General features: G+C 38.1%; 1 protein-coding gene across 1 annotated transcript in view; it reads left to right on the top strand.

Moving 5' to 3' along the window:
* The window catches only part of ubr4 (ubiquitin protein ligase E3 component n-recognin 4), a 57364-nt gene that overhangs the window by 6311 nt on the left and 38866 nt on the right, over window positions 1–12187 (top strand). The window contains exons 5-21 of the mRNA XM_068325416.1: window positions 84–229; window positions 474–573; window positions 861–1002; window positions 1167–1291; window positions 1750–1874; window positions 2155–2214; window positions 2368–2558; window positions 2794–2893; window positions 3224–3361; window positions 3923–4040; window positions 5824–5862; window positions 8260–8447; window positions 10505–10661; window positions 10779–10864; window positions 10983–11152; window positions 11380–11659; window positions 12033–12165. Coding sequence (XP_068181517.1) covers window positions 84–229; window positions 474–573; window positions 861–1002; window positions 1167–1291; window positions 1750–1874; window positions 2155–2214; window positions 2368–2558; window positions 2794–2893; window positions 3224–3361; window positions 3923–4040; window positions 5824–5862; window positions 8260–8447; window positions 10505–10661; window positions 10779–10864; window positions 10983–11152; window positions 11380–11659; window positions 12033–12165 — 2298 coding nt within the window. The remainder of the gene's footprint in view (window positions 1–83; window positions 230–473; window positions 574–860; window positions 1003–1166; window positions 1292–1749; window positions 1875–2154; window positions 2215–2367; window positions 2559–2793; window positions 2894–3223; window positions 3362–3922; window positions 4041–5823; window positions 5863–8259; window positions 8448–10504; window positions 10662–10778; window positions 10865–10982; window positions 11153–11379; window positions 11660–12032; window positions 12166–12187) is intronic.

Raw genomic sequence — 12187 nt, 5'->3', positions numbered from 1 at the left:
TTCTTGCTTGGTAAAACTTGACAGACAAGTATTTGTGAAATCTTAAGAAAATGACATTTTTTTTGTTCTTGGTCACTTAATAGTGGAAGATCAGAAGGAGTTGCCCAGTGCTGTGAACCCAGAACTTCGACAGAAGGAGGTGCAAATGAACTTCTTCAATCAACTGACTTCAGTTTTTAACCCTGACCTTACCACCATCTTGGCCTCACCATCAGCAGCACACATGCAGGTAAGTGGTACACACCAACCACCCTCCTGCCCACCCTGTGCTCTCATCAAGGTTTAGCATCACTTTGTGCTTCTTGTTGTTCCCTGTGTCTATAAATGAATACTTTTTTTTTATCCTGAAGGAAATTACATAATACTGAAAATTAATTGAAAATGTTGTCTGCTGCAAATGAAATTGAGCTGTTTCTAGACTGCATTGGGTGTTGGAATAAATAATCAGAATCATTCATTTTTCCTTTATATAGGCTGAAAGTGAATGCGATGACCAAACTACAGATCAAGCCATTCAGGCCAAAATGAAGAATGCCTTTGTCTCTCAGAATGTTTCAAGCTTACAAGAACTTGGTGAGTAGTTGTTAATTGGTTAGTTCAAACACAACAGATTTAACAAATGTAATAGTTGAAATAAGTTGTTAAATTCATTTCCTATCAGTTATTTGAGTAAGTATTCCTCAGTGTAACCTATTTATTTTTGTTGTCATTAAATGTACAAAACACATACGTACTCTTTGTGAAACCACTCCGCCTTTGCAGCGCTGTCCTACTGGTCCGTTATCAGGCCTGAGAAGAATAAGAGCACAATGAGATTTTGATACTGTCATGTAATTTATTACCATGACTTTTACTTCTAGGTGGGTCTGAGAAGTTGCTACGAGTGTGCCTCAACCTGCCCTACTTTCTTCGCTATATCAACCGTTTCCAGGATGCTGTGTCCGCCAACTCTTTCTTTATCATGCCTGCTACAGTGGCTGATGCCACGGCTGTCCGCAATGGGTATTTACCTAACATCTGTTTTAGATCAAAATAATCGAATATGTTGTTTTACCGAAGTTAATGTTATACTTTGAAACATTTTAAAGGGTCAGTATAATAATGTGTTGGCACATGTGAAATACATGAATACTAGGTTTGTATTTCTTTCATGACACCACTTCCAGGTTTCATTCACTGGTGATTGACGTAACCATGGCTCTTGACACTCTCTCCCTGCCTGTACTGGAGCCACTGACACCAGGGAGATTACTCGATATGACTGTGCTGGCTTTGAGCTGTCTGTATGCTGGTAGGTTAAAACTTTGTGTATGTCAACATACAAATATCCTGTTTTGGGATCAAGGCTGCATTACTGAGTTTTGAACTGCCAGGCAGGAGGCCTAGAGGAAGACCAAAGAGGAGGTTTATGGATGTAGTGAAAGAGGACATGAAGGTAGTAGGTGTGAGAGAAGAGGATGCAGAAGACAGGGTTAGATGGAGGAAACTGATTCGCTGTGGCGACCCCTGAAGGGAAAAGCTGAAAGGAGAAGAATAAGAAGAAACTTACATGGGGCAGGAACATTATAATCTTTTTCACAGTACATTTCAGTAGATTTTTAAATAATACAGCAATATAGCTTGAGATCGAACCTATTGGTGCTACCAACAGCTACTCCAGTTCTTTGCCCTATTTAAACAACAATTAAGTCATTGTTTGCATATTTTTGATTTACATTTGTAACTTTCAATTCATGTTATAAACTGTAGGTGTTAGCGTGGCCACTTGCATGGCCATCCTGCAGGTTGGTAGTGGCTTACAGCTTCGCTCAGCTTCCACTGGTACGAAAGAGGAGGACTATGAAAATGACGCAGCCACAATTGTCCAGAAATGTGTAAGTATTTTAAGTACAACATTCTTATTATGTGCTTGTGTGTTAGTTGTGAAACATTGAGGTGCAACACTAGAACTGCTTATTATCTTGTATGTTGATGGGAAATGCAGGATATTTTTCTTGAGATGTAAAATGTTTTTCCTATTTTTTGACTTTCATCAAATTGAAAACTTTAAAAGAAAACAACGAATATTTAATTGCTGTCTCAGTGGCATGTACATTCTGTTAAGATACAGCACATTAGAAATTGTCATATGTTAAAAATGTGTGTTGTATACAGCTGGAGATCTATGAAATGATTGGTCAAGCCATCAGCAACTCCCGTAGAGCTGGAGGAGAGGTAAGTGGTAATGCAATAATAGAACGATAAAAATTAATACTATTCCAATACCTCTGACTATGCACAGACTCTCGCATGCATTTTCTGATTTTGAAGTTGTGTATTTTCTAATTAATTTTACATTTATATTTCATTTCTATATTTTTACGACAGCATTATCAGAACTTCCAGCTGCTTGGAGCCTGGTGCCTTCTGAACAGCTTGTACCTGATTCTTAACCTCAGCCCCACCGCTCTGGCAGATAAAGGGAAGGAAAAGGATCCCCTGGCTGCCCTGCGTGTGCGGGATATTGCTGCACGCACCAAGGATGCCGCAGGATCACCTAAACTTGGTCCTGGCAAAGGGTAATTTGCAATTAACATGAAATCAGGTTAATTTCTATCATCTGTTTGTTACATGTTTCTAATTCATTATTTAAGGTGAGGCAAAAGTTAATTAAGCCCCTGTAATGTCTGCTATTTTTGCAAGACCAAAGGCAAGCCTTAAACATTTCTTCCTTTTGGTACACAATTTATGAACTCACTTAAACTCAGGCACTTTTTTTCTTGTCTATTTTTAACGTCTATTTTCTTTCTGAAGGCACCAAGGATTTGGCGTTTTGTCCGTTATCTTGGCAAACCATGCCATCAAACTTTTGACTTCACTTTTCCAAGATCTGCAAGTCGAAGCTCTGCACCGGGTAAATGAAGCGACGCTGCATTTTACAAGTTTAAAAAAATGTTACATTATATCAAGGCAGCATGTGTCTGATATTCTGGCCATTATTACTGTATAATTAACCACAGCCATTATTGTTATTGCATTAATAAAACTACAGCAGGACACAAACTAGTCAGGAAAGGGAAAGAAATCTTCAGTGCTGTTGTGAGGCAGTCAATATAAAATGATTTGTCATTATAACTGATTAACTATTTGATGTACTGTATCTTGCCAAGAATTTGAAAATTGCAAATATTGTATTCCATTAAAGCAATGCTCCTCAGTCCAGTTTCTTTCCTGTCATCAGCAGGGTTGGGCGAGTGATGGGCCACCAGCTGAGCTTAACATCATGGCACAGAGCACTTCCATTCAGAGAGTCCAAAGGCTCATCGACTCTGTGCCGCTGACCAATTTGCTGTTCACCCTCCTCTCTACCTCCTACAAAAAGGTGCCGTCACTACATATTTTCAAGACTTGCATATTTGTTTTTAATGGTCAGTTATACTTTTGGCCTTGCAAATAGGTAGCTTACTTTCAAGAAAACAAATATGTTTATTAATCAACTGTTCTAATTTCATTTGTTTAGGATTTCCTTTTTTCGTTATTTTTTTAATGGAATTTTTCAAATGTAGTGATAGTCAATGAGTGCAGTGTGACATTCACATGAACCTTGGCCTTTGGCAGTAGCTCATCCACAGAAATATGGCTTGGGAACGGAGGGTGGCCAGTTCAAGTCCAACATGTACCAAAAGTACTGATTGTGAATTTGTAGTCGGAGAAGTATCAGTTCACCTCCTGATCACTGTCGATGTGCCCTTGAGAAATGCACCGAACCCACAAGTTGCTCCTTGGCATCTGTTGTATACTGTAATGAAGACTGTAATGGTAAATTATTTATAGTAAAACACATAAGAAAAGTCTCAGTAAAGTGCACAAGGGTTTGTGTGTTTTTTGGCCGTTCTAAATGAATGAGTGTAATTGTCATTTCAACTGTTTAAATTTCCATCAGGCTTGTGTTCTCCAGCGCCAGAGGAAAGGCTCAGTCAGCAGCGATGCCAGTGCTTCAACGGATTCAAACACCTACTATGAGGATGATTTCAGCAGCACAGAGGAGGATAGCAGTCAAGGTATTTTCTTATTCTGTATCACCCTCGAGCAGTTTTAGGTTTGCAAGTCAAGGAAAAATATTTCCTGACTGATTTCTGAACATAAATGTTACTTAAAAAATAGAAATACATTCTATGCAGGATAAACATTTGATTAAATTTTATGAAGTTGAGGTGTTCAAGACACACAAATGCATAGGGTATTACATCTCAATAAAATTGTACCATAAAGTGAAGGTATGTATGTTGACATACATATAACTTGATTCAATGGAGTGACATTTACATGTGTTAAAATGGATGAGTTGACTAACAAGCCAATATCCCAAAAGCTATGTCATTCCTTCAAGCTATGCCTCAAATTTGTCTCTGTGACCTCATGGTCGTAGGTGCTGCAGGTCGAGACATGTTTGTGTGATCTCTGAGCTCGTGAAAGTGCTGAGTCGTGTCACTGGAGCAGAAATATACAATAGGTCTGCAATTATAGCCTGCGTCTCGATTATTATTGTATTGAAAAGGCTAACATAAACACATGCTCTCAGTAATGGGTCATTTCATGAAAAATCAATCGGTGCAATCCACTGAACCTCCTCGCCCACTCCAGAGTCAGTGGATGTTTTTTTTTTTTTTACAATATCTGTGTATTTAATAATGCCATGCAAAAGTTTACCTCTATATCATGAATAGTTTTTCAGTTACAGCCTCTCAAATTATATTGGCATGTGTAATAATTTGGAAACTAGTTCTAAAATTTGTTCAGACACAGATAGAATGCTAACTAGATCAGGGGTGTCAGACTCATTTTCACCGAGAGCCACATCAACATCACGTCTGTCCTCAAAGGGCCAGATGTAACTTATAAATGTAACTAAATGTAATTCAATGTAATGCAAAATAAATGTAAGTTCTCCTTAATGTTAAATAACTAATAATTATTCAAGTTAAAAACATTAGTTACACAGAAAAATGTGTGTTTCTGTTATAACATAAATCCCTTGGCAGGCTGTAAAAAAACCCTACAGAATTCTGTCAATCGGGTATCAAACTATCTGAGTAATTAAAAAAAAAGAGTATCAAACAAGCACAAGTCAAGACATTATCTTTGTTCAATATGGTTTTGTCAAAGTTAAAATGGGTTAATTGTTGGAAATATAATTTTTGGTCAAAGCACACTTTTGACCCATTTAGTTTTAGACACTCTTTCCTTTTGATGTGGCCGGCCGCATTTGGCCCCCAGGCCTTGAGTTTGACACATGTGAAGTAGATGATGATGATGAGATATCACAAAGTGGGTGTACTTGAAATGTCCTGTAACTTGCAGTATTTGGAAAAATTATCAATTCCACTTGCTTATAGGATGCTTGAATTTCTACTCAAGTGCTGGCAATTTATGCAGTTTTTTATATATCTTAATACAGTTACTCAATTGTTTGAAGTGCAAATTGTGATGACTTAAAGCAAGATTTTGATTTTAAATTGTGATATCAGGAATGGATTGACTAAAGATAAAATAATTCAAATGTGTTTTTCATCTCTGGAAATGTCATGTGTACTTAAGGGTTCAAAATTGCTTTCCTTCGAGGGCTTATAAGTGGGAAGGTAGTCATGGTATGAAGGTAGCATTTGCAAGGCATCATTACAGTACAGTACTAAAGCTACAGCACAAATAATAAACATTCTGAGTCGGTCAAATCAAAACTCTTTCAGCATTGGTTGATTTTATATGCAATGTCCATAATGTTTACATTTCTGTCCCTTCATCACAAAATGACAGTGTAGTTGACAGTGTCCACTATTTCACCAGAGAGAAGACAGGAGAAGACAAGTGCAGCTTGTGTCTCAGGTCAGCAGTTTTCTGTCCTCAGGTCAAAGACTTGATGTCCACTTCACTGTCCTGGTTTCATTTTGTTATTGTCTCACAATTTGGGCCCTAATAGCTTAAAATTGACTACAGCTACAGATGTAAAGGCTTTGGCGAAAGAGCTCATCGAAGGTGTCAGCTGGAATTAACATGAGTAAAAATTTTGTTTTTGCCAAAGATTTTCATCTGTGGCTTCGTGTGATTCAAAGGATAATACCAGTGGGGTTGGCATGTGGGTTGTTTTGTTTTAATCAGTTGATCAATAAAAAAATTAGAACTGGATGATTTACAAATAAAATTTCAGATTTTATCATTCACAATAACTTGACATAAGAGGGAAAACAATTACCGTGTCTTTAAAAGCATGAGTCAATCATCCAATCTGTTCCACCGCGTCTTCTTTTCTGAATGTAACTGAAAAGAGCAGTTGTGAGACACATCAGGCTATTAGTTAAACCAAAGTAAAACAAAATCCATCAATATACACGAGACAATTGTGGATGCAGGGCTAATAATTATTTCAAATTATGGTCATGTTGATTTTGGATCATGTGACCTGGTTTTGCCATAGCTTGTTTACTTTTTCCAGTTATACTCACATATTCCTTTTATATGACTTTACATTTCTTCACCACACATGACTGAATATATAAAAAGAAAAACTGACATAGACCCATGTGAAAACAGTGGTATTATTCTTGAACATGATAAATTAAAGCTCTGCCTGTAAAATCTGTGCTTAAACTCAGTGTTCTGCAACTTTTTGTCACTTAAAGTTATGTTTTATGTTGCATGCAAATGTGAATATCAACTTAGTGATATTCTTCTAGCAAGGAAGAGTTGTTCCATGCTTTTGTATTTTAAGTAATTTGAAGTAGCTTGTTGAGCTACTGCTCACAAGAATCAATATGCAAGTGGGCTACAATTTGGATTAGCAAGAGCAGTATTGAAATATGGTCCAACCCCTTGTTTTAAGAAGTATTTGTTAACAATGTGGCAGAAAAGAAAATTGGGTTGATACCTGAACTAAACCCAAGTGGTGTTTTGGGACTTCTCTTGTTGCTGTTGATTGTCCATAACACTGACCAAGAGGTCACGGGAGTGTGTTCCATAGCAGAACATGTCGGTCCCATGACTGATGTTATTGTCATTGAATTAGATCTGCCAGTGCCAGCGTAAAAAAACACCATCATTTACTTGCTCATTTGTTTCGGTGGGTTTATTTAGATGTCAGGATGCTGGTTTGTTGTGAAAGTCACTGTCCCTTGAAATCAATTGAAATGTGAAATGCCTTCTGAATGTTTTTTTCCTGACTTTAGCCTTTTGATCTTTTTCTTCACTTGCACTCTTCTTGGGCACTGATTTCCTTTTGGCTGAACCAATCGCTTTCTCTCTCCACTAATGTAGCATGCTCATGTGGCTGAGAAGCCAAGGGCGGAAAAATGCCAATGGTGCAAGACACACTATACGCAAAAACTATACAGTGCCCATGACGACATGATCAGAATACTATGGTTTCACAATGCTATGAAACATTGAAGCAGTGATGTGTTTCAGTTTGAAATTTACAGCTTCTTGTTTAAACAGTAAATGAATCATAAACCTTATTTGTCTTATTGTCAGCTGTGCAATGACAGATAGGAAGATAAAATTACTATGTAAATGTTTCTGATTAATAACGAGTCTTGAATGTGTTCTTCTATCAAAGATTGTAGCTGCTTGCATCTGAAAACATTTGGTTGTCACAATAAGACAGACTGGAAGTGGGAGGATTTTAGCTATGAAAATATGGAAAACAAGCTCTCATCAACTTGAGTAACCTAGGGAAAAACAATAGAAATTAATTACTTATTGGGTGACTGTTGATTATATGACAAAGTGTTGTCCACTTATCTGAAGATTAAAGGTTCGAGTCCCAGTCTGCATGCCCATGTGTCCTTGAGATACTCAAAGCCCACATTCTTTTTGGGCACCTTGAGAGCTGTCCACTGCTGCACAAGGATGGATCAAATACAGACAGACAAAATCGTTTTGCCTCTGGGGGATTATAAAGTTAGTATTAAAAAAACATTAATAAATGAGTTTATTTTACAAATGAAAAGAAAATACAATAACTGGCCATTCCCTCATTGCTATTTTTTTTCTTTTTTTTTAAGTGAGTGGGAACGTTCTTTAAGTGGATATTCACTAACAGGACGTCACAATATGTTCACCTCTCTGGCTTTTGGCTCTCGTATACCACTGCGTACTATTGTAGGAGTCATGCACTGTTGTTATATTGTTACCTGTTGATGACACCATTGTTGCACCATAAATTTCTTATCAGTATGTTTTCAATCCTTTCTAAGAAGCTAATGTAGATTGTCTTTTTATTTCCAGATGATGACAGTGAACCCATCTTGGGGCTTTGGTTTGAAGAGACTATTTCACCCTCCAAAGACAAAGTTGCTCCACCACCACCACCCCCTCCACCACCCTTGGAAACATCTCCCAGACTGAAAAGCCCGAGCAAGCAGAATCCTAGTGAGAATGGGAACATTTTAGCTGGCCGTAAAGACCCAGAACTGGTGAGAATCAGTATTACACACCGTATTTTCCGCACTATAAGGCGCACCTAAAAGCCTAAAATTTTCTCATAAACCCGTAGTGCGCCTTATAATCCAGTGCGTCTTATATATGGATTAATATTCATATTAATATTGGTTAAAAACATGATTGCTGAAAAAAGGCCGGCAGTCATGCCGCACTCCGCCACCAGAGGAGCCCCCTCACAAGGCACTCAGGCCCAGGAACTTTCAACAATTCTATTAATAAAGTTTGACTGACTGATCTCAGTATTTCCTAACTGTTTGGCATTGGAAATAACCCACTTTAAACTTAATTGGTCTTAAAAATGCCATTGTGCTGGAATCTAGTGACAGTCCATTCTATTAGTCTGTGGAAACACACGGAGAAACTGGCATAAAGGTGAATGAAAGACCCTCAAAGCTGAACTTCCAGCCTTTTCTTAAATTTCAAGAGCAGAGTCACTGCTAGACAAACGTGCCAACAGGTGTGCTTGCATTGATTTACAGATGTAGTTGATAGCTCTGGGCGGGCGGCGGAGGGGCGCATTCAGGCTTGTGTATTCTGTCTGCAGTGACGTGCTGTGAGATTCACGGCGGTGAGACACCGACGTTAAAGTCAGTTCTAGGAGTAAAACAGTGTCACATTTCCCAGTAAATTAGCAGCCTGACATGAAAAACTAGTTAAAAATTGTTTAGGACACAGAACAGCAAATAGCTGCACCTCACCTCCGACTGGACTACCGATCTATCGAAACAATATTTAAATAATAAAGGAAGACGAACATCGGAGCTTAAGTATCTGCTTCGAACTTCAGATCAGGAAATAATCCGCCCTGTTCGCACTGACTGCACTCGTAATGAATTTAACCAGTTTTTAATGTCAGGTTTTTTAATATGCGTGTTGACTTCTTTCTAAGATGGCAAAGTGATCAAGTGATCAGGTTTCCTTGATGCGGCTCAGAAGGGCTTGTTCACATAACAATAGGGGCCATTCAAAGGTAGTCAGGAAGTCATGAATGCAATCATGACTGCCTGAGCAGCGCGGCTCCATCTAGTGGACGGATTGCACAACTGCAGCCGCTGCAGTTTATCAAATACATTTTATTTATTTTTATTGTGCGCGCCTTACATATGAAATAAATTATAAAACCAACAAATTATTGAGGGTGTGCCTTATAGTCCAGTGCGGAAAATACTGTAATTATTTGTTTGTGGTTACGTAAGTTGAAAATTTTACTTCATTTGGATAAAAACAGCTTGATGATATGGACATGTCATTCATCCCTCACAATTTCCATCTTTTTTCTGACTAGTGCTTGTAGTGGCACTTACTCTTCTATGACTGAAATTAGTCATTCAAACTACAGATTGTTTTTCTGTTTCCCAGATCAGATATTTCAATACTGACCTCAGCCAATACAAGTTTAAAAATGCGTGTACGCTTTTAACTATACCAAATGCAATGTTTGTTTTAAATATTCTAACTTTCACTTCAGTTATGTGTATTATGGCTGTGTCTGTAATGAAATGTGAGCCTCGGGGACCATTTATTTAGATAAACACTGCTGGGGGTGGATTTTGATTTGTAAACGTGAGCGCAATAAATTGGATGCCATTTTGTCAGATTTGCATTGATTTGACATTTAATGACCACAATGGTGGGATAAATTGGCCTGAAAATAATTCATTATCACTTTTAAATGACTTTTTATCAGCAAGTAAGTTATTTGAATCTTGACAGCCCTAGTAAGGAGCAGTTTTTGTGTACCCGTCAAAATAATGTCAAACAGATGGTTTCTTGTTAAAAAAGAATAGACCTTTGGAATATCCAAAATGCTGAGAATTTTAGTTTGTGTATAACAAATGTTTCTCATGAAATTTTCTGTTCTTTTCTGGATGTCATTGTTTTTCACTGGGGGAAAAAACCTTAAATTCCACCCCCTGCCTCAGTATTGTACAGCGCTATTCTTACACCTGCCATGTTGAGCTAACAGTTTTTTAATATTTTTAATTTAGAACATGACAACCCATCAACTCAAATGTTTTTTATTCAACAGTTCCTGAGTTTAGCCTCCAGTATTCTGAACTTCATCACCACCTCAATGCTGAAGTCCAGGAACAACTTCATCCGCAATTACCTGAGCGTGTCTCTTACAGAGCAGCACATGGCTACACTAGCCAGCATCATCAAAGATGTGGACAAGGATGTTAAAGGTATCCTGAGAAAAAATTATGCAAGATGTATGAGTTTTACCAGAATTATTTTTTTCTTGTCTAATACCAGTAATTTTTGGATAGCAGTTACTTCTGCAAAGTTTTTCTTCTTCACAGGTTCTTCAGATGAAGTGTTCTCTTTAGCTCTTTATCATTTCAATCACACCCTGGTAACATCGGATCTTCCATCCCCAGCCCTGCAGGTAGGAAGACTGCCAGTAACTTTTTAACCCAAAATCTCTAACTTAAATAATGACCCTATTATTCATGAAATCATATACTAAATGTTAGACCGTTTACTGTATCTTATGTCATTTGCAGAGTACCCTTCTTCAGCAGTTAGGTGTTGCACCTTTTTCAGAGGGTCCCTGGCCTCTGTACATCCACCCTCAGTCATTATCAGTCCTCTCCAGACTTCTCCTCATATGGCAGCATAAAGCCAATGTGCAAGGAGAACCAGATGTGCCTGAATGTATGAAAGTCTGGGAAAGGTGTGGTAACGGCTTCCTTTTTTTTTTTGCTTCATTCTATTTTTTCGATTACATCAATATTTGAATATGTATCAATATTAGATAACACAGAACAATATTTTTACAATCGATTTTAAGTAACTTAGATTGTGATGTACCAAACTGTGTGAGTGAAACCACAAAAGACATAACTTTCTTAAGTCTTACGTTTTTCTTTTTTCTACACCCATCTTTTCCTGCTGTCATAGATTTTTGGGAACATTGAAGCAGCACACTATTCAGACTTCTGTTCATGGAGAGGATGACCTGAATGTGGAGCACCTCCAGCTGCTGTTGCTTCTTTTCCACAATCTGTCGGAGCGTGGCCGGCGGTCGGTGCTGACACTGGTCACTCAGGCCATCACTGAAGTTGCCCAGAGCAGAGACTCCCAGCTGAAGGCAGTCCCCCTCAACCTGGCACGCCTGTGTCTGGTTTTTGATTACCTGCTGCGCCATTACTCCAAGGCTCCTTTGTACCTTTTTGAACAGGTGAATTTATTTTCTAATGAGTGATTGTCCGACAGTGATAATTATTTGAAAATTCTGTTTAATTTTTAAAAAATCCTTTTCCAGTTTTTAATCTTAGACAGAGGCTCATCTTATGAATTGGGCAGATTAGGTGTTTGTTTTTTGTTTTTTTGACATTACCCAAAAACTGTTCAACACATTTTGTAAGGTGTTACAGTGGACAACTGGTAAGCTATTCAAAGTAGACCAGAGCAACATTATATCACTTTGTGCAGTGCTGTAGAGGAGGTTCTGAGTCGTGGCTCTGATGCAATCTGTGAAAAAGGGGCTTTTGGAGTGGAGTTTTGTGATTACAGGAAATTTAACTTCTTTCTACCATGATTTTTATTTGTAGGTACAATATAATCTTCTCACTCCACCATCTAGTGGGCCAGGTTCTGCTCAGGACAGTGGTAAACGCAGTAGTCTCCCTCTTTACTACGGATTCAAAGAGGTGGAAGAAAACTGGGCCAAACATTGTTCAACAGGTGGGTTAAGGAAGTTAGTTAA

Source organism: Antennarius striatus, chromosome 2 (assembly GCF_040054535.1).
Source record: "Antennarius striatus isolate MH-2024 chromosome 2, ASM4005453v1, whole genome shotgun sequence".
Classification (NCBI taxonomy): Eukaryota; Metazoa; Chordata; class Actinopteri; order Lophiiformes; family Antennariidae; genus Antennarius; species Antennarius striatus.
Note: the sequence above shows the minus strand (reverse complement) of the source record. Positions and strands in the feature narration are given on the sequence as shown.